This window comes from Heterocephalus glaber, unplaced genomic scaffold, assembly GCF_053883595.1.
Source record: "Heterocephalus glaber isolate CG9 unplaced genomic scaffold, H.glaber_assembly_v1.0 deba00001805, whole genome shotgun sequence".
In the NCBI taxonomy this organism is placed as follows: domain Eukaryota; kingdom Metazoa; phylum Chordata; class Mammalia; order Rodentia; family Bathyergidae; genus Heterocephalus; species Heterocephalus glaber.
This window is the reverse complement of record NW_028258480.1, coordinates 2270301-2294299: the sequence shown is the minus strand read 5'-3', so window position 1 is coordinate 2294299 and position 23999 is coordinate 2270301. Positions and strand designations below refer to the sequence as shown.

General features: G+C 39.3%; 1 protein-coding gene across 1 annotated transcript; it reads left to right on the top strand.

Moving 5' to 3' along the window:
• Positions 1–23655, top strand: LOC101701842 (olfactory receptor 5B2-like). The gene is made up of 4 exons (XM_087203627.1): positions 1–903; positions 1799–1812; positions 21445–21526; positions 23548–23655. Exons 1-4 carry the CDS (start codon positions 1–3, stop codon positions 23653–23655), a joined length of 1107 nt encoding a protein of 368 aa, XP_087059753.1.
• The last annotated feature ends 344 nt before the right edge of the window (positions 23656–23999 follow it).

Genomic DNA, 23999 nt, shown 5'->3' with positions numbered 1-23999 from the left:
ATGGAGAACAGGACACAGGTGACTCAGTTCTTCCTGCTGGGACTGACCGATGACCCACAACTGCAGGTTCCCCTCTTCATCACCTTCCTCCTCATCTACACCATCACTGTGGCTGGGAACCTGGGGATGCTCCTGCTGATCCTCCTGGACCCTCGTCTGCACACTCCCATGTACTTTTTCCTGGGTAACCTGTCTCTGGTGGATTTCTGCTACTCTTCAGTTGTCACTCCCTCGGTCATGGCTGAGCTCCTGACAGGAAACAAGGTCATTTCCTACAATGCCTGTGCTGCTCAGATGTTCCTGTTTGCAGCCCTCATTTGTGTGGAAAATTATCTGTTTACTGCAATGGCCTATGACCGCTATGTAGCAGTGTGCAAGCCCCTGCACTACACCACCACCATGAGGAGCAGTGTGTGTGTAGGTCTCGTCACAGGCTGCTATGTCCTTAGTTTACTGAATGCCTGCATCCACACTGGGGAAGCCTTCAGTCAGTCCTTCTGCAGCTCCAATATCATCCATCATTTTTTCTGTGAAGTCCCACCAGTCATGGCTCTCTCCTGCTCTGACAAACAAGTTGGTGAGCTGGTTATTGTTTATCTTGTGAGCTTCCATATCTTTTTTGCCATCGTGTTTATTTCAACATCCTACATCTTCATTTTTGGCACCATCCTAAGAATGCGCTCAGCTGCAGGACATCTCAAGGCTCTGTCCACCTGTGCCTCCCACTTCACTTCTGTTTCCATCTTCTATGGGGCTACAATGTTCATGTACCTACAGCCCAGCTCCAGTCACTCCATGGACACTGCCAAAATCACCTCTGTGTTCTACACCATGGTCATCCCCATGCTGAATCCTGTGGTCTACAGCCTGAGGAACAAGGAGGTCAAGAAAGGATTCTTAAAGGTCAAGAGTGCATTTATTTGTGGGAGGCCCAGTAAGGTGTAGGATTTTGATTGTAACTTTGAGAGATGGACCATATTTCTTTCAGTTTTTCTCCAGGTATTGTGTTACATTGTGAGGCCTATGTTAAAATTAAATTATTTTTCTCTCCCACCCCCATCCTCACCTTTAGAACATTTCCCTTCTGACACTCTTAGAAATCAGTTAATGACCTGTACCTCTTCTTGGTCTTCAGTCTCCCACACTCACACCAGGCCCCTTCTCTCCTCTGTCCTGGGCATTCGTGTCAGCCTCAGAAAACCCAAGCCAGCCTTGTCCTTGGGATTGCTGAGGGAGCATCAAGGGACTTCACCACCTCCCTATCATATCCTACGATGTCCTTAATAAATATCTGCTTTGTGTCTACAAGTATTTTGTTGATTCGTTTCATTTGAGATCCCTGCCTAAAACACTAGTCTTTAAAAGTTGCAATTTACCATTTTATTTGTGGGATAGAATACAATATTTGTTAAGACTTCATTTTTTGGTAATATGCTAGAGACTTACTTTGAAAAAATATGATTTTTATAAAATGAAAGAATTTCTCTTTCCATATTTCAATGTGCAATGCATAAATCTTGCATCTCATATGAATTAGGATTTCTTTTTTACTGTCATTTGATACATCTAACATCTTCATATTTTAATTTTCAAAAGGATAAAAAAGATAAGAAAATTTCAGAAATATACTCACCATTTTAATTTATTTATACATTACTACACATTCATTTTAACAATGAATCCTACCAATCTATAACATTTTATATTTTTTCAGCAAACACACCAAATGGTAATGCTTATTGGTATTTGGTACGTTTGTTTAGTTGAATTTCCCTTTACTCACTCCTGTTTTCCTCAGCTTCTTTTGCATTGGTTTTTGGGGTTTTTTGCCATTTACTTACAAATTCAACCAAATTCATGCCACAGGCCTTTTGCACTTGCTCTTCCTGATGCAGATGTTCTCACTCTATTCAGAACCCTGACTCTATGGGATCTCGTCATGGAGCCCTTCCTTGTCCAACTTCTTCAGCTGCTCAGGCTTCTGTCATCAAGTAATCTGTCTCCTACTTATAAATCTTTCTCTGCACTTGTTATCAACCCTTCACTACTGTACATGCCTATGTGTTGTTTATTTATCTTCCCCAAAGAGAATGCAAAGTCCACAAGACCAGTGGTTTGATTGGTTTTTCATAACATGATGACCAGTAGCTGAAAACATCTCTGTTGCACCATAGAGTCTCCATAAATACTTGTTAACTGTATGAAAAGTAAATAGAGGTTTATGACTAATTGGGCAAACATGTTGGGCCCTTGACACATTGGTTGTGACAGTAAATCCTGCAGAACAAAACCTTCTGGATCAACATCTGGCACATTTGAGGAGACAATGCTCATTTTGGCATTTGGCATTTGGCATTTGGCATTTATTTGATTACAGAACATTTGTTTGGGTAAATTCACTAGTGAAACCACTGGGGCTTCTCAGGAAGTCATCTTTATTGTTTCTTGATCTCAGATTGTTTGGTTTTACCTTTAGTGACCATTTTAACTTTAATGCAGAGTCAGAAGTTTGATGGAGACAGATCTGGTGAAGAAGGTGCAGGAGGACTCACTGTAAGGTTTTCATTGGATGGAAATTACCATAAACATTTTGAACCAAACAAGCACATGGAGGCAGGCAGAAGATGATCATGAAGGGGAACATCCATAGGGTCTCACAAAGATGGCAGAAGAAAAATGACAGTAAACAATCAAAATGTACCCAAAGAGGAGCAAAGAAGGGATTCCAGAATTCTTCCAGGGCTAGCAGTTTTTAATCTTATGAGTCACATTTCTCTTTGCCCTCTGTACTGTCTGTGAGTTTGGATGGTGGCTACTCAGTTTAAGGGGCCTCTCTCCTCAGTCTCCTGTCTGTGGAAGCTGTTCAGGCTGTGGTATTGGACCAGGAAAGGTGTGGGACCTTGGTTCTGAGGGTCCTGTCATGGCTTCCTGCTGGCTGGGGACCAAGGCTGGTTATGCAATGTGTATTCAGGTGAGTGTGACCTGGGGAAAGGCTCTGACACCAGGTGGAGGCTCCTGTGGAGCCGGCACTCCCAGAGAACTAAATCAACCAGAGTCAAACATGGGGAGATTTCTGCAGGCCCAGCAAGGTGGCAAGGCTCTGGGTACTGTCTCACAGGCATCCAAAGTACCAGCCAAAACAGGCAGACCTTTAGCCTTTGCTGTTAAACTTGGCAGAGGACTGGCCTACTGTGTTAGGCAGGGATTGTGCCTGGGATCTGGCAGCATATAGGGTGGATATTCTGGTGTGCCCAGTGGAGGTGGAGCACCTCAGTGCTGAAGGGAAGCTGCTGCAGTCCAGGTGAACTGGGCAGAGATTCACACAGGCTTCAAACACCCTGTGTAAGGCCAGGTTGCTTGGGCACAGGTGCTAGATGACAGATGGAGTCTCTTGTGAATCTTTAATTGGACCGAGGCAGTGAGAATTGGGTATAGGCTCAAGCGAACCCATGGTGCAGAGTTCGGACTCAAGCTGGACCACTATTAGCTCTGTGTGCCAGATGAATATCCCAGTTGGCATGGGACACACTACAGGCTGCAGGCTTTGGCTTGAGTATGCATGGGATCCAGTACTGTAGACACCCAACACAGATAGTTATCGGTGTGAGGACAGATGGGTGGGGGAGGAGTAGTTCCCATCCCTGATCTCTTCCCTCTAATGTGTGCTGGGGAAAAAACTACCAGGCTGCAGCATTCTCTGCATTTCAAGAGGAGACCAGGAGATGAAGGGCATGTGTTCTCCAAGTCTCTGATAGGATTTACTCTGCTGCATTGCTAAGGATCTTCTGGCTAGCTAGGAACTTCTCAAAAATGACTTCCCATGGAAAACAAGAGCAGACATCTTTTCCTCTTTTAAACTACAGTGTTTTTGTTTTATTTCAGCCACAGATCTCTTTTTTCAAATGCTTTCTTTTGTTTTTATTTTTTGCACCAGGGTGCATGTCTCCCTCTCCTCCAATTACCCATGTTTTTAGACTGTCTTCTCTGAGTTTCCCAGAAGTTAATCTTCTATTCTGCCATGTTGGATTTCTCAGATTAAAGCCAAAAGACACAAATTGGGAGACTGGATCAAAAAAAATCCAACAGTCTGCTGCATTCAAGAAACTCATCTAATGCAAAAAAGATATTCATAGATGAAAATCAAGGCTCAGAAACAATATTTCAAGGATCAGTACACTGAAAACTAGCAAGACTTTGAATTTTAATCTCAGACAATGAAAACTTCAACCTAAAATTGGTTAGTAGGGACAAAAAGTTGCGATATGCCAATTAAAGTAACAATTGAACAGGTAGACATAACGCTTCCAAATATTTGTGCAGTGCATACTGGAGCACTTATCTTCATATAATGACTACTGCTGAACATACATAATCAAATAAGTTCTAGTACAATGATAGTAGGGGAAGTTAACACTCCACTTCCACAAAGAGATCAACTGAACAAAAAATCAATAAAGAACTATCAGAGTTGAATCACACTCTTAAACATATTGTCTTAGTAGATATCCACAGATTATTTCAGTCTACTACAATATAACCTACATTCTTTTTTGCAGTACATGGTACTTTTTCTAAAATTGATCACCTACTTGTGCACAAAGCCTGGTTAAATATATACAAACAAATTGAAATCACCCCATGTTTATAACAGATCATTGTGCAATGAAAATAGAAATCAACCTCAAAAGAAACCACAGAAAATTGAGAGCCACTTGGAAATGTAATAGCACACTCCTGAACACAGTGAATCAGAGAAGAAATCAAGAAAAAAATTTAAAACTTGGAAGTTAATGACAGTGAAAACATATCAGAAAATTTGGGATACATGGAAAGCACTCATCAGAGGGAAGTTTGTTGTAATTAATTATCACATTTGTAAAGCAGAGCAATCTCAAATAAATAACCTAATGAGGAATGCTAAGATACTTGAGAAAAAACAATCCTGACTCAAGTGAAAATTAAGGAAGAAAATAATAAAGATTAGGGGGGGAAATGAATTGGAGACTGAAAGTCAATACAAAGAATCTACAAATCAAAGGACTTGCTCTGTGAAAGAATAAAAAATAGATAAACTCTTAGTCAAACTTCCTATGAGAGAGAAGAGATTTACCTCAGTCCAGTTAAAAATGAAAAAGCAAAATCACAGAAAACACTGTTGAAATCCAAAAGATAGTAACTCCTATGAAAAAATGTATTCCAATAAATTGGAAAATTATGAAGAAATTTTCAAATTTCTGGACACATGTAAAACACCAAAGCTAACCCAAGAGGACAAAAATGGTGAGAATCTCATGCCGTGAAACTGGAGATAGTAATAAAACCCCACCAACTAAGAAAAATTTCAGGACCTGGGGGATTCACTGCTGAATTCTATATAACATTTAAGGGTGTCATATCATCAATAATCCTTAAACTCTTCAATAAATTGAGAAGAGAGTACACATGAACTGTTTGTCCTCTGCAATGTCCCTCTCCCATGCCACACAGCACTGCTTTCAGGCCGCCATACCATCACTCCTAGTGCAGAGGAGGTAGGACGCACGGGCTCCAGCATCAAACACACACAGACACACCCACACACCCCCGCCATCAAAATGAGAAGACACATAAACAACAACCACCTGAACTCCCGGAATTGGCAACAAAAGACTATCTGGAAAAAATGAAATCAGAAATAATTTCTGAGGAAACAGCAGAGATAGTGCTCATAGTGCAAAACATGATTAATAAACTAGAGAGGAGCTGAGGAACAAATCACATCCTCTGGTATCTTGTTGGTGCATGAGATGCTTTTTTAAGTTATATGGAAAAATGTTTAAAAAATGTTTAAGTGCTTTTCAATTTTGTTTTGGTAGAATGCTAATTTGTTTGAATATTGTGGTGGGTTTTTTCCCCTTGCATTGTTCTTTTTTTAATGGTTTTAATTTTTTGTATTTGTGTGTCTGATAATAAAGTTATTTTTTTTAAAAAAGAAAAGAAATCAACCAATAACAAATGTTGGTGGGGTTGTGGGTAGAAAGGAACCCTTCTCCATTGTTGGTGGGAGTGCAGACTGGTGCAACTACTGTGGAAATCAGATTGGAGATCCCTCAGAGAACTAAGACTAGAGGTCCCACTTGACATGGCTATTTCCCTTCTGGGTATCTTCCAAAAAGAATTAAAGGAGTCATACCACAGTGATATATGTGCACCCATGTTTATAGTGGAACAGTTTGTAATAGCTAAAGCTTGGAAACAGCCCAAGTGCCCATCAACTGGAAACTGGATAAAAAAAGATGTGGGTTTTTTACAAAATAGAGTATTACTCAGCCATAAAGAATGACTAACTAGAGATATTTATAGCAAATGGATGCATATTGAAGCCATACATTTAAGTGAAGTAAATAAGATACACATGAGTAAATACCAAATAGTTTCACTGGTGTGAGAAACTGAAAGTGTAAATAAGGTTTAAAATATTAAAATGAATAATTGATAATGTAAAATTGGAAGAAAAGTTCCAAAGGGGTAGGGGAAGTGAGAGGGGTAGGGGAAAGGAAAGAAGGGAAAGGAAAAATGATGTGAAAAGGAAAAAATGGAAACAAAGTCTTTTTAAATATGGAAGGGTGGAGGGAGTGAAGGGAGGACAGGGAATGGGGGAAAATTAAGAACCAAGATATATCATGTAAAGGTACAAGTACCCAATGATAAATGCAACTGTATGGAATAGCTAAAATGTACCAATAAACAAATTTAAGGAAAAAAACAGCAAATGAGTGGATTTTCAAAAAAGATTGAACTACATATTGTTAAATTGAAACTCACCTCAATCTAAAGACCACACACACACGGAAAAGCACACTTTGCAAATAGAAAGCAAAACATCTGGAGAGCCATACTTATGTCAGTTAAAAGAGACCAATATTACCTTGATACCAAAATGAAATAAGGATACACAAATAAGTGAACCATAGTTTCATATCCTTAAGAACATAGCTGCAAAATTTCTCAGCAGAATTCTAAAAAGCTTAAACTAGAAGCATATTAGAGAGTTTATGTAGAAAGACAAAGTGAGATTTATCCCAGGAATGAAAAGATAATTGCTCAGCAAATGCACATTAATAACCCACACACCACTTCAACAAAATAAAAGAAATGGCAATCAGAGGTGGAAAGGGCCAGAGAGAGAGAGGGAGACAAACAGAGGCAGGGGGAAAGCACAGAGAGGGAGAAACAGAAAGGGAGGAAGTGAGACTTAAAACTTGAAAAACAAACAAACTGCTGATACTAATACATTATTTCAGCAAAAGTGCAGAATGAAAACCCTACATAAAGATAAAAATAACATTGGCTTATTGCAATACCAAATTGTCTGAAATAGAAGCTAAGAAAGCAGCTTCATTCAACATAAATGGAAAAAATACTCTGCTCTGCCCAAGAAACAACCAACAGATTGGAGACCTGGAGAAGGAGAGAAAATATCTGAAAACTATACTATTTAAAAGGAATTAATCTCCAGAATATACACGGACTTCAAAATAGTTGATAATAAAAACAAATTGTATGATTAACAGTAGTGAACAAACTAAGTATACATTCCTCAAAAGAAACCATGCAATGGACCAATGATATATGAAAAATGCTCAGTTTCACTGAGGAAAATCAAATCCAAACCACATCTGGACATCTCCTCAGGTCAGCAGGAATGGCTTTATCAAAAAGTCTAAATAGAGACTGGTAAGAGTGCGGAGGAAGGGGAGTCTTGCGCACTGTTGGTTGGAATGCAAATGGATGCAAAAATTATGGATCAAAATCATATTCTTCAAAAGATTAAGAATAGGGCCAACAGTCCTGCCACTCCTGGCACAGAGGAAAGGGATTCTGGGGCACCATCCAGCCTGCCACTCTGGGCATAGAGGAAGGGACTTCCCAGTCACTATCCCTCCTGCCACTCCTGGCCCAGAGGAAAGGGCTTTTGGGCCACCATCTGTCCCACCACAACCAGCCCAGAGGAAGGGGCAACCAGGCCACCATCCCCACCGCCACACCTGGCCCCTGTCCTACCTCTCCCAGCTCAGAGGAGGTGAGCCACGTGGCTGCAACAGCACTCCCCCAACCCCTAAAATCATAATGAGAAGACACATAAATAAGTCTCAAAAACAGACTTCCAGATCACCTACAGCAACCCCAAAGTGAAATGAGATGGAACACTTGATACTCAACCAACTGGACCCACTGAACTGGCAACAAAAGGGGATCTAGAAAAAATGAAATCAGAAATAATTTCTCAGAAAACAGCAGAGATTGTGCTCCTAGTGCAAGACATGATTAATAAATTTAGAGAGGAGCTGAGGAACATGATGGAATCCCAACACAGGAAATAAATGGAATCCATAAAACAGATGCAAATAGATTTCCAAGAGATAAAAAACGCAATTGAAAGTTGACACAGCAGAATGAGCCAGTGTGAGGACAGAATTTCAGATATAGAAGATAAGATTGCAATTAATGACCAGGAAAAGAAAAATTGCTTGAAAATTATAAGGGAACATGAGAAATCAATCCAGCAGCTGCTAGGTGATGCAAAGAAGAATAAAATAAGGTTGATTGGAGTCAATGAAGAAACAGGAGAGAGTGCAGATGACATAAATAACTTCACAGAAGTAGTGGCAGAAAACTTCCCAAGCAGGGGGAAGGAACTTGACATAGAGACAAGTGAGGCATATAGGACTCCAAATAGCCTTGATCAAAAAAAAATCTACACATTAGCATATACTTGTTAAAATTCCAGAAACTCAACAGAAGAACAAGGTTCTACAAGCAGTTAAAGAAATGAAACAAATCACATACAAAGGAAAGCCCAACAGAATCACAGCAGACTTCTCAACACAAACCGGCAAGGCAAGAAGAGCTCAGAGTGATACATTTCAAGCCGTAAAGGAAAACAGCCTCCAACCCACATTGATGTACCCTGCAAAGCTATCTTTCAAAATTGATGAAGAAATAAGATACTTTCATGACAAAGAGTACCTTAGGAACTTCATGAATACAAAACCAGCACTCCAAAAATTTTTAAACAATATCCTAGGAACAGATATTAAGGATCACAACCCCAGGAAACAAAGCACAATGTATCCATCTGTCACGACAAGAAATTAAATATAAAGGGGGAGAACCCAACAAAAAGGAAAAATCATAGCAAAGATAAATCAATACGTTTCAGTTATAACCATTAACGTTAATGGTCTCAATTCACCAATCAAAAGAAATAGACTGGCAGAATGGGTCAAGAAGCAAAATCCAACAATATGCTGCATACAAGAAACACACTTCATTCAAAAGGAAACTCATAGACTGAAAGTTAAAGTTTGGAAAACAATACTCCATGTGAAAGGAACCCCCCCCAAAAAAAGCAGAAGTAGCTATCCTCTTTGCAGATCAAGTAGATTTCAAACGAACACTGATGAAGAGAGATGAAGAAGGACACTACATCCTTGCAAAGGGAACAATCCAAGAGGAAGAGATGACAAACATAAATATCTATGCACCAAACACTAGTGCACCCAACTATATATAACAAATGCTAATGGACATGAAAAGTCATATATGCACTAATACAATTGTAGTGGGGGACCTCAATGCCCCACTGTCACAAATAGATAGATCAACTAGACTAAAAATAAGTAATGAAATACTAGAACTCAATTGAACTCTTGAACAAATGAACTTAGCAGATGTTTACAGAGTCTTCCACCCCACAAAATCAGAATACACATTCTTCTCAGCTGCACATGGGTCATTCTCCAAAATAGACCACATACTCACACAAAGAACATGTTTAAGTAAGTGCAAAGGAATTGAAGTTATCCCCTGTATATTTTCAGACCATAGTGTGATGAAATTGGAGATCAAAAGCAAAAGAAACTAAAAATTTCATAAACATGTGGAAATTGAACAACACACTTCTGAATAACCAATGGGTCATAGAGGAAATTGAAGAAGAAATCAGATAGTTCCTTCAATTAAATGACAATGACAATACAACATATCAGAATCTATGGGACACAATGAAAGCAGTCTTACAAGGGAAATTCATAGCAGTGAATACACATATTAGGAAAAGAGAATGAGCCCAATTAAACAACCTGATGCTGAACTTCAAGCTTCTAGAAAAAGAAGAGCAGGACAACTCCAGAGCTCATACAAGGGAGGAAATTATAAAGATCAGAAGAGAAATCAATGCAATGGAGACTAAAAGAACAATACAAAAAAATCAATGAAGTCAAGAGTTGGTTCTTCGAAAGAATCAACAAAATTGACAAACTCTTAGCGAACCTTATCAAAAAAAGGAAAGAAAAGGCCCAAATCCATGCAATTAGGAATGAAAAGGGTGACGTTACAAGAGACTCAGCAGAAATCCAGAGGATCATCAATACCTACTTGCAGAACCTATACACCAATAAGATGAAAAACACAGAAGAAATGGACAGATTCCTAGATACATATGAATTACCAAAGTTGAATGAAGAAGACCTAAAAATTCTAAACAACCCAATATCAACCAATGAAATTGAAAATGTAATTAAAAACTTAACAACTAAGAAATGCCCAGGCTCTGATGGTTTCACTGCTGAATTCTACAAGACATTTAGAGAGGAACTACTGCCACTACTTTTTGAACTCTTCAAAGAAATTGAAAGGGAAGCCAAACTCCCAAATTCATTCCTGTAAGCAAGCATCATCTTGATCCCCAAAGCAGAGAAAGATGCAACCAAAAAGGAGAACTATAGGCCAATCTCACTAATGAACATAGATGCAAAAATCCTTAATAAGATACTGGCAAATAGAATGCAGAAAATCATCAAGAAGATCATACATCCTGATCAAGTGGGATTCATCCCAGGGATGCAGGGATGGTTCAACACAGGCAAATCAATCAATGTAATACACTATGTCAATAGAGCCAAGGACAAAAACCATATGATTATCTCCATAGATGCAGAAAAAGCATTTCACAAAATCCAACATGCATTTATGATAAAAACCCTACAAAAAATAGGAATAGATGGTCTCTACCTCAAACTGCTAAATGCCTTCTATGAAAAAAACAATAGCCAATATCATGCTAAATGGTCAAAAACTGAAATCCTTCACACTAAAATCAGGAACAAGACAAGGATGTCCACTATCACCACTCTTGTTCAGTATAGTTCTGGAAACATTAGCCACAGCAATTAGACAAGAGAAAGAAATAAAAGAAATAAAGACAGGAAATGAAGAAATCAAATTGTCATTATTTTCAGATGACATGATACTCTATAGAGAAGACCCCAAGAACTCCACCAAAAGTCTTCTAGACTTAATAACCAAATTCAGTCAAGTAGCTGGTTACAAGGTCAACACACAAAAATCAATAGCTGTCCTCTACACCAATGACAGGCTCACTGAGAGAGAAATAGGGCAAATAATTCCTTTCACAATAGCATCCAAAAAACTGAAATACCTAGGAATCAGTCTCACAAAAGAAATCAAAGACCTCTTCTCTGTAAGCTATAGCACTCTGAAAGGAGAGATTGAAGATGATATCAGAAAATGGACAGACATCCCCTGATTCTGGGTAGGAAGGATTATTATAGTGAAAATGGCCATATTTCCAAAACTGTTGTATAGATTTAATGCAATTCCAATTGAGATCCCAGCAGCATACTTCACGGACCTTGAGAAAACAATCCAAAAATTCATTTGGAACAAGAAGAGACCCAGAATAGCAAAACCAATTCTAGGTAACAGAGACATGGCAGGGGGTATCACAATCCCTAGCCTGTAACTATACTATAAAGCTACTGTGATAAAAACATCATGGTACTGGCAAAGAAACAGACTTGAGGACCAGTGGAACAGATTAGAAGATGCAGAAACAGAGCCAGACACACTCAGCCATCTTGTTTTTGATAAAGGAGCCAAACGCCCTCACTGGAGGAAAGATAGCCCCTTTAATAAATGGTGCTGGAAAAATTGGGCTTCAACTTGCCAAAGATCAAAACTAGACCTATATCTCTCACCATGCACTAAACTAAAATTGAAATGAATTAAAGATCTAAATATTACAATAGAAACTCTGAACCACTTGGAACAGAAGTCAGGTAGAACCCTTGAAGACATTGGTGTAGGAAAAGATTTTATGAAGAAATTCTCAGTTGCCTGTGAACTAGCACAAACAATCAACAAGTGGGATCTCTTCCTATTAAAAAGCTTCTGCACAGCAAGAGAAACCACCAGCAGCGTGAAGAGACAACCCACAATGTGGGAAAAAATCTTTACCTAGTCTTCCTCAGACAAAGGTCTACTATCTCGAATCTACCTGTGCCTCCCACCTCACTGCTGTCTCCATCTTCTATGGATCAGACAACTTCATGTACCTGCAGCCCAGCTCCAGTCACTCCAAGGACACTGATAAAATTACCTCTGTGTTCTACACTGATCCCTATGCTGAACCCTATGGTCTGCAGCCTGAGGAACAAGGAGGTCAAGAGTGTGTTCTTAAAGGTCAATCGTGCATTCAATTTTTGGAGGCAAAATAATTTTTAAGAGTTTGATTTTAGCCTTGTGAGACTCACAATCCCTGGTTTCATTCCCCTCAGATCTTCTCAAAATCCTTCATTACCATTTGAGGCTGATATTGTAATGAAATTCTTGTAGTGATACACTCACCTTTTCCAAAATTTGACATTGAAAAAAGAAATGCTATGTCTGGAAATAAATATCTATGTGATAGTGGCTAAGGTATCCTGTTTTCTGCTGAGGGGTAACGATGCTTAAAGGCTTTATACAGTTTTTCTAAAAGATGTAAGTGCAAATGTGTGTATAACGGACTCACAGAACCTCGTGCACAGAGGAAATTCACATGGGTGTGACATGCATTCAAATACAAATGGATGAGGCCAGGTTTTCCCAGACTTGAATGTAATGTGGCTATTTGGGGTGGTTATCTTAGTGTTGATTTGGCTGGATTAAGGGATAATCAGGTAGCCAGTAAAGCACTTTTGGGTTGCTGTGTGGTCTTTCTCAAGTTGAGGACTCAGTAGATGTGCCCTCATCCTTGTCGGGGATAAAACAAAAAACAGAGAGAGGACAAGTCTCCCCCTCCCTCCTTCCCTCCCTCTCTCTCTCTCTCTCTCTCTCTCTCTCTCTCTCTCTCTCTCTCTCTCTCTCTCTTTCTCTCAATCTCTCTCTGTCTCCTTTAACTAGGACACTTGTTTTCCTTCCCTCTTAGCAGAGTTACACAATGGGACCTGGCCCTAGGCCCTTGGTCTCCAGCGCTTACACCAGTCACACCTCCATCCCCATCTCAGGCTTTTGCTTAGAATGCTGTGCTTGGGCTGCAGCTTGTGGGGAGTACAGCAGTGACCCTTGTGGCCTCCACATCAGGGGAGCTGAAGGCCATAAGAAACGCACTTGTGCACATCTGTTTATGCCCTGCAGATTCATTCACTGGGGAACACCCACTAACACACTAGTGCTTCCTGATTCCATATTTGATTTGGACATGACAACATAAATTAGCCCAAGATTTCTTGTTTCTTCAGTTTTACTCTAACAATCCTAATTTCAGAAAATTCCACGCATACATATTCCGTAAAATGTACACATATATGCATATATATTTATATATCCTGCATAATTTAATGAGAGATCCATAAATGTGGCTTGTCATATGAATTAATATTTGCACTAATTAATTTCCAAAGAGGATCACAAAATTTTTTAAAGATGCTCAGCCTTCCTTGAAAATTCTTTCTTCTCATAGTTATGATAAAAGTTGTGTTTCCTAGGACCTGTCAGCTTGGCTATGTAGGCTCAAAGAAGAAATCCGTTCTAAATTTCCTGTCTCTCTCAGCCTCTGAATCAATCCTATATTAAGCCCGAATGTGTCAGGAACCTCAAGTACACACACAGGTGGTCATGCTCTGCCACGTTTCAGCCAACCAAACAAACTCATTTCCTTTGGCTTTTGCAACTCCCTGACATGCAACATTCAATACAGACTGCTTTGTGGGCCTCTATCAGAAATCTTGGACTGCCTAAATTATAAATACATCCCAATGCTATTCCACATGTTAAATATCTATTCCCACTTATAATCCCCAGAATCTCTCTGGATGAATTAGAAAACTCAAGCAGATCTTTTGAAGTGCAGCAAACTTCATGATGTGTCACACACTGCAAGAGAGCCTGCTGGGACCTGAGCCGGTTAGGCTCACAGAGGTAGAGAAGAATGCTGGACACTGGGCTAGTGGAGAATTAACTTCACTTTGTAAAGGAGGTGCGTTACATTTTTCTCAGGCAACATGAAGTTAATTCTTTCCAAGAGAGGAGGAGATGCTGACTTTAGGAGTAGAGAGGCTGCTTCTACAGGAGGAAAGAAAGGCTGGGCCTGCTGGCAAAGACTCTGCAGAATACAGTGGCTCTGTCTTCCCAGCTTTGGTGGAGGCTTCCCACAGCCCAGTTCGTGCAACTCTACACCTTCACAGTACACAGCCTGCTAAGCTCTGGGACAGATTTGCACTGAAGTCAACTGCTCACGGGTTGGCTTCTTTCAGTAGCCTCAGCACTTTAAGGGTAGTTTTCAAACAGATATCGAAGCCTTCATTGAGAATATTTATTCAGGGATTAAGATGATAATTCAAATCCCCAACTTCATCTTTTCTCCCCATACTTTGACCAATTAAATTAGGAAAAATCAGTCAAACTCATTATGTTCATTTGCTTGAAAAACTGCTCTAAAAGATTGTAAGCATGGTATGTTAGTCGTTTGTGCTACTGTAACAATACACCTTAGATGGGAGATTTATACAAAACAGAAATGTATTTCTTATGATCCTGGAGCCTGGAAACTCTAAGATCAAGGACACAGAAGATTCACTCTCTGGAGAGGGCCTATTTTTCTTGATATATTTCCATAGGACAGAGAGGGAAGAGAGGAATTTTGTTGCATTCTCACACATCAGAAAGAAAGATTGCTAGTCTTTGTAAATAGAGAAGAGTAGAGGGGGTGAAGGAAGGGCAGGGAAATGGGGAAAAAATAAGAACCAAGGTACATCAAGTAAAGGTACAAGGGCCCAATGATGAATGTAACCATATTGTATACCTAAAATGTACCAATAAACTTAATGGAAGAAAAAAAGAATTCATGTACTGAAAGGAAGAAATAGAGGAAAGTTTCTCTAGTTTCCTCAAGTGCTTCTGTAAGTACACTTGTCCCGGTGCTGGAGGTAGAGCTTAGCCATCTTCTAACTAAGACCAAGTCATCTCCTCCTGCCCCCAACTCTTACAGTCACATTTACTCCAGGACCTTAGCACCTTGCTTTCAGCAGTGGATAGATCGACCCGCCAGAAGAAAACAAGAAACAGCAGAGACAGATGCAGTCTACACACTACCCAACAATTAAATGATACACATTCTCTTCATCGGTAAATGGAACACTCTTCAAGATAGAGCATATGATAGAGCATGAGCCAAGTCTCAAAGTGTTTTCAAAATTGAAATCATATTGAGCATCTTCTTTGAATATAATGAAATGAAACTAGAAATCAATGACAAGTCAAACTTTTGACTCTGGACAAATGCATGAAAATTGGCAACCTGCTTTTAAACAACCAATGGACAAAAAAAAACAATGGATCAAAAAAGAAGTTTTAGAATGAATTGAAACAAATGAAAATGGAGACATTAAATAGTAAATTTTATGAGACACGCAGAAACTGTACTACAAGGGAAGTTCTTAGCAATCTGCCCAACTAAACATCTCAAGCAACCTACCACTGCATCTCAAGAAACTATAAAAGGAACATCAAGCTATACTGTAAAGTACTAGAAGGAAAGAATTAATAAAGAAGACAGTAAAAATAAATGAAATAGAGACTAAGGGAACAAGAAAAACCAGCAACAAAGGAAAGAGCTTGTTCTTCAAAAAGAGAAAATAGATGAATCATTACTTAGAACAGTTGAAAAAAAGAAAGAGAAGATTCAATAATAAGATTAGAGGTTAAAAGGAGACATACAACTGACATGAGAGAAATACAACTCATTAGAGATTGTCATGAAGAACTGCAGAAAAGCAAACTTGATAGTTTAAAAAATTGGACATACTCCTCAACCAAGAGTGAATCTTGAAGAAATAGAAAACCTGAGCTGACCAATGACAAGAATGAGATTGGGTAGTAATTAAAGCACCCAACACAAAAGCACCCAGCAGAGCATATGATTGATGCTTTGTTCTAGCAAACAATTAAAGATGAAATGATACCAACTCGTCACATGTTACTGCAGAAAATAGAAAAAGAAGGAATTCTTCCAAACATACTTTATCAGGCCAGCATTACTCTGATGTGAAAACCAGAAACCAGAAAACAAGTCAATGTCCTGTAACTAACATAAATAAAAATCCCCCCCCCGAAATACTAGAAAATCAAATACAGCAGCTCATTAGCAAGATTATTCACCATTATCAAGTAGGATTCATCCCAGGCATGCGAAGAAGCCCCAACACATCCAAATAAAAAAGGGTGATATTGAATATTAAGGGAACAAAAGACAAGAGCAATATGGTTATTTAATAGATGTGGAAAAGGCATTCAATAAGATTTAACATCCTACCATAATAAAAAATGTTGAACAAACTAAGTATAAAAGGAATATACTCCAATATTAAAAAAACTATGTATAAAAAGCCAACAGCTAACATTATACTGAATATGGGAAACCTGAAATCTTTTTCTGTAAGACCTAGAACAAGACAAGGATCCCCATTCATCATTTTTATTTATCAAAATGCCGAAAGTCTTAGGGAAGGTGAGGAAGCATAAGAAAAAATTAAAGGGCATCCTTATTAAAAATTAAGTCAAATTTTCACTGTTTGTAGAAGATATACTGCATCTACAAACCCCCAAAATTCGACCCCAAGAAGTCTACTATAGGAACTAATAAATGAATTCAGCAACACTGTGGGATAAAAAACTAACAACCATAATACAGTAACATTGTTATGCCAATAGCAAATTATCTAATATAGACATCAAGAAATACATTCCACTTACAGTAGCTACAGAAATATCAGGAATATCTTTACTAAAGAAGTGAATGATTTATACCTTGAAAATTATAAAACTTTGGTACAAAAATTGAAGAAGATACAACCAAATGGAAAGACATCCTGCATCCATCAACTAGAAGACTCAATCTATGTTAAAATGTTTGTACTACTACTCATAGCAATCTACAGATTCAGGGTAATCTCTACCAAATGCCAGTGATATATTAAAGAACTGAAAATCCTAAAGTTCTTATGAAACAAACAAAAAAAAAAACCCAAATAAATAAAGTGTTCTTGAACAAAAAGAACAAAGTAGGCGGCTTTAGACTACTGGTCTGCAAAGTGTACTACCCAGCTGTGGTAATCAAAGCAGCATGATAGGAGCAGAAATCCAGGTACATAAATAAACTGGGGGGAAATAGCCTCAAAGTAAAGCCACACAACTACTGCAAAGAGAATCATGACAAAGAAGCTAAAAACACATATTGGGAAAAGACAGCACAAATTGTGCTACAAAAAATAAATTCATGCATGAGGATGAAACTAGAGCACTATTTCTCAACAGTTAGAAAACTCAGCTTAAAATAGACTAACCTCTTAGATGTAAGAGCTGAAACTGTGGAACTCCTACAAGAAAACATAAGGAAAATGCCTCAGGACATTGGAATGCTCAAAACGATTTTTGGAGAAAACTCAAAATATAGGAAACAAGAGCAAAAATAGACAAATGGGATTGCACTGAATTAAAATGTTCTGCACAACAAAGGAAAGAATCAACAGGTTGAGGAGGAAACATGAAACAAAAGAAAACATTTGAAATTTATACTTCTCTACAGGAGTTGATTCCAGAATGCATGAGGAACTCCAAAACTGCAAAAGAAAGAGCAAAAAACCAAATAACCTGATTTTAAAAGGAACAATAGGGCAAGGCATGGGGGATCAGGCTCAAACCAGCATGCTGGAAGATCTCAGGACAGGGAGACGGCAAGTCCCAGCCCAGCCTGGGTCACTCAGCAACTCGGAAGACACTTCTCAAAATTTAAAAAGTAATAAACAGGCTGAGATGCAGCCCAGTGTAAGGCCTTACTGCAAAGGGGATGGGTGGGGTTAGGGGCAATAGACCTAAGCAGGTATTTCTCAAAAGGAGACCTACAAAGAGCCATGGGTTATAGGAAAAAAGCTCAACTTCACCAATCAAAAGAGTTCTTATGAATTTATTATAGTGTGTCCTTTTTACTTCTTTCTTGTAGACAATCTTCAGAGAATGTCCTATGTGTTTGTGCCATCAGAGCATGTATTCAGTGGTTGGAAACCACTCCAGTGCCAGAAAAATCACCAGGAGCCAATATGTCGATTCTTATATCTTTGTTTATGTTACCAACTGAATATCATGTGACGCACAACCTTCTCCAGTAAATAAATCAGTTATCTCTTGTTCATGTGAAAATAACAGTGCAAGTCAAAACAAAAATCAGATATCTCCTGGTAAGTGTGAGACTGTCTTTATCAAAATGAATAAAGGTAAGCAGTGCTGGCAGGAATGCGGAGAGAAGGGAACCCACATGGTTGATGGGAATTTAAGGTATGATGTCATTTGTCACTAAAAGTAAATTTAATTTAAAAATATAATAGTCAGCTCGATCCCTGTAGGCAGTTTAATTGCTCTTCCCCAGAAAGCAGAATGAGGAGCTGTAGACAGTCACACAGGGGAAACCTCCAGAGGTCCTGGAGTCTGAATAATTCTCTCAGATCTCCATGTATTATCAGGCTCTGTAAACCCAATGACTCAACGTGATGTTTAGGAGGAACACAGTGTCTGCCGAGCCCTGAGAACATCACTCATTCATAGGACTGATAATCACTTTTAATACAAACCACTGTTCTAACCTGAGCATTTGCTATGAGCCTGTGACTATGGACAGAGAAAATATTCAACTAAAAAAATACATCGGTTTTTAAATGATAGCCTCTTTACGCCTTGTTTTATAGACCTCTTTTATTTTTGGATTAGACAGGATCTATGAAGTATGTCAGAGAAATAATCTTCTATTGTCCACAGAAGGAGGCTGTGATTCTTGCAGGGGCATAGAAAGAATGTGTGGTGGTTGGAACTTGATCCAGGTTGGCGTTCTTTCCTCCATTCCTTCTTGCTGGAGAGGAGTCAGAACGCTTTGACCACTGCTTGTGGGTAAACGCCATTACTAGAATTCATGCAAGATGCTATGGCTGAGTTCAGGATTTCCAGATCACTGTCATAGATTCTTTCTCTTCTAGCGAAAGGTTAAGCTTCCATATTCTATAAACCTTTTAGTGAGAAGTGTGATTTACACACAAGAAGTTGGCTACCTCCACCTACTATAAGTAATTGGAGAACAAAAAGTGATGCTTTCACAAAATTTTTGAAAACTGAGGGGAATCTGGTGGTTAAATGTCAAAATTTCTATCATGGGGAATGTCCAGAATTCATATAAAAATCATGCTTCCTTTTAAAAATATAAGCAAACAATAAGATAGATGGTGTTTTGACTAATTAATGACTTATCTCATTCAATATATATTTACAACTCATTAGGGGTTTAAAGAACACCCACAAAAACCCAAAATAGTGCCATGATTCTTTTTCATACTACACAGGGCTTCTAAATGAAATAAGCAGCTCTGAAGTCCATTCAACACTTTTGCCACCAGCCCATGCTAATTCTTGGAAGGTGGCTTTAACTCTTGAATCTAGAGTGTTTCTCACAGGAAGGGTATCATGTTAGAGCATCACAGTCTCTCAAGTACTACTTCTTTATGGATAAAGTGAGAATAATATCATCAACTGCCTTACAAACACACACACACCTACACACAATATTTATATGTAAATTCATCACGCTTTATTATAGAATATAGTATATGCTAAAAGTAGTCATTTGTCCCAAAGATAGGGACAACACAGGAAAACCTCAAAACTGAAATTGTCAGTTTAAGAGAAAGACTTTGGGGATAATAGTGAGTTTTGAGTGGATATTCTTTCCAAGATTTCAATTCTAAAAAGAAATGTTAAATGCTGTTACAACATTGAAGAGATTCCAATATAATATTTTAGGATATGGAACATCCCAGCCAGAAGATCTGTGAGCTGAAGACAGCCTAGAAACTGGACGCTTTCAACATTGGGTCTTTGTCATCTGGTATGGGATGAAGCAGTGAGAAAAAGAATGAATTTTAGGAACAGTAGACTATTTTTCTCAACTAAAATATGAATTTCAATTAGGAAATTTTCAAAAACAATGCCCCATATCAAATTGCAAAATTGACAACTGCACCCTTGGAGAAACTGAAACTGAAAAGCACTGCAGAACACGGTAAATCTCCATGGCCCTAGTGTGGGAGAGAAAGCAAAGTGAGAGGGAAGCTTAAAGACTTCAAAATCACTTACAGTGGAAGACCTACATGCCAGCATTCGCCTTGATCCCAGCAACATGACGACCAATATTCCATCCTACTAGTGACATGAGAGTGAGCACTCAGAAGGTCAGCGGTTTACTGTATTCAGGCATTATCTTGTTCAGCTCTCAAAATATTACCTCAATGTATGTCTCATTACTATATTTTCCAGGTGGAAATATAATGTTCATTGGAGTTGGCCTGGGATCAGTGATTCTTAGGTGATACATTTCAGGTCTTAAATCTGTCTTCCAAGAACCTAAGCTCTCTGTGTGCCATTCCTGATGTGATGCCTTCATTCAGAATTGCTTCTACATGGGGCTAGGGATTTAACTCAGTGGTTCTGCCACCTGCTTCACAAGCACAAGGTCCGGAGTTCTACCCCCAGCACCAAAAAAAAAAAACCCTTCCAGAATTGCTTGTACATTTCTTCTGAGATCTGAATACATGTATTTTTCATAGCAGTTTCTTGATAAACATTTGTTAATTGAATGAATAAAGTCATTGTAACAAAATTTTGAAGGTTGAATCACTGGCTACATTCAATGCATTTCAAGAGACACAAATGATTTCCTGTAATTCTGAAACATTTTTTCCTGCTTGCTCCCACCACCCAGGATTGTTGTTATGCCATTGCATTCCTGAGCGCGGCCACCTACATTGGGGACACATTCACTCTCTCCTTCTGTAAACCCAATGTGGTCCATCATTTCTTCTGTGATATTCCAGCAATCATGGTTCTCTCTTGTTCTGACAAACATCACAGTGAGCTGGTTCTTGTTTATGTGGTGAGCTTCAATATCTTTTTTGCTCTCTTAATTATCTGGATATCCTATGTTTTCATTTTCATCACAATCCTAAGGATGCACTCAAGTGCAGGACCTTGGAAGGCTCTGTCCACCTGTGCCTCCCACCTCACTGCCATCTCCATCTTCTACAGGACAGTCATCTTCATGTACCTGCAGCCCAGCTCCAGTCACTCCATGGACACTGATAAAATCGCCTCTGTGTTCTACACCATGGTGATCCCCATGCTGAACCCTGTGGTCTACAGCCTGAGGAACAAGGAGGTCAAGAGTGCATTCTTCAAGAGTAAGAGTAGATTCATCTGTTGGACAAAATAATTTCTAGTTTGGGGTTTTGGTTTGCACAGCTCATAATTCCTAGATTTTTTCCTCTCAGATCTTCACCATGTACCATCTCACAGTGAAGGTAAATTCCTGAAATGATACACACTTATCTCTCCAAAGTCTGTTGTCTGGAAAACAGAAACGTTCTCTCCAGAAGTAAATACCTAAATGTGAATGGCTATGAAATCTTAAGATCTCCTTTTGCAAAGCCACATTAGGGATATGGATGTTTCACTTATTTTCTTGCATTTTTCCTACATCAGGTGAATACAAACGTGTGTGCAACAGGCCCTCACAGAGGTCACAACACAAGAAATGCATTCAAGTTTCTCATTTTGTGTCTCACATACGGATGCTGTGAATGGGTTAGAATTAAATGCAGTGTGGCTATCTGTGTCCATCAATTTTATGTTACTCTCAGTGAACGAAATGATGCCCAGACAATGGGGAAACATTGATGTTTGTGTGTCCAAAAGAGTTCAGGACTGGAAGCAGCGGGCTCAGGAAGGCAGATCTGCCCTCCCCGCTGTGGGAGTGAACCCCAATCCTGGAGAGCTCTTGGGAAACAGCATCAGGAGGGGATGGCGCTCTGCCTGTGTGTGTCTGCTTCCTCCCACTGTGCCCCTCTGTCCCTCACTGGGAGGTCCTGCTTCTCTCAGTCTGCACAGCAGAGCTGGGGCCTGAGCCTGGGTCCCACCCCTTGAGTCTCCAAGGCTTCACCTCCATGCCGTCTCGGGCCTGTGACCCAGACTGAGTTGTCCTGCTGCCGTCCTCGGGCCCAGCCTGTGGGGAGCACAGCGAGGGACAGTGTAGCCTCCACACAACCCGATCTGACACCACACCAAGCCCTCTTATACATAGGTCCTCACAGCGCGCTGGGCTCCTGCACTGGGGACACCCACTCACCACGAGTCGTGACTTCAGTGACAGAATATCTGTCTTGATGAAGATTTCTTCCTTTCTTCCAACCCTAGGAGTCCTATTTTGAGAAAAGCATGATATTAGTAAGTGAAAATGTGTGCTTTCCCTTTGTACATTGCACCAAGAGATCCATAAATATGGCATCTCACATGAATTGATATTTATGTTTAGCTAAGTTATTTTATACAAACAACACACTCTAGTTCCGTGTTTCAAAGGATACAAGAGACTACAGAAAGGCAGGAAAAGGAAAAGTATTTTAATGTACTAATGTATTACTACAAACTTTCTGTTTAAAAATTAAGATGAGAAAGAATAAAGTTCTAAAATTTTCTTTCAGCAAATGCTTTGAAATTGTTTATTCTGACCACTCATTTTTACTTGAATCACATTCTCTCTTGTCACTCCCCAGTCATTCACCCCTCTAATTTCACATTGATTGTCTTGCCATTTCTTCACATCAACAAGGCTCATGCCTCAGGATCTTTGCACTTGCTCTCCCCCATGTAGAAGTTTCTGATAATATTTTGTTCTTGACTTTACTCCTACGGAATCATAGGGGCCAAGCTGATCGCCTACATGCCCTACTCACTCCCTACTCACCATGCACTCTCGCTCCTCTTCCAAGTCCTTCTTCATTATTTTCACCAGCACTCACCTACTGCCTACTTACTTCTGTTTTTTTCATTCCATATCCCCAATTAATGTTCCCACCAAGAAGGGCACTGGTGCTCTCCGGGTTAGCTCACACGGTCATCTGCCCCTGAGGAGATGTGTTTTTGTGGCAGTCACTCAATACACATTTGTCAAACAAATTAATAAACTACTTGAACTTTTGGGGATTGTACCAAAATTTGGAGCCCCTGAACCATTGGCTACGATACTGATTCATGAAAAAAAAACTTCTAGGTCAAAATTCACTGCATTTCAAGAGGGAGGCACTGATAATTTTCTGCTTTGCTGAAATGCTTCCTTCCTACATTCTCAATCAGTTCTCCCGATCCTCGCTGGGAGCCAACATGATTTCCCGGAAATCACGCTATGGAGTAGATGACCTCAAACCTTCTCATCATTTTGACCTGAAAGTGTCATCTCATTAGGTGGCAAGTTCACATCAAATAACTAGTGTTGGGTAATTCACAAGGACATGTAAAATATGAACAATTTAAAGGACTCCTTTCTGATTATATTTCAGAAATTGCTCCATAAACATGAATTACACATTTAAGTAAAATGATTCTCAGGATGGTGCTGCATGATGCCATGTGGGATTGTGACAGGCTCAATAATGGCCCACAAAAGAACCAAGGGCTCATTCTGAAATGTTTCAGTGTTACTCTCTGTGGCCCAAAACACTGTAGATGTGATTAAGTGAAAGATTTTAGCGAAGAATGGTCCCTCAGGGTTATCTGTATGAGCCCTAAGCCTAAAAGCAATCCCTTGT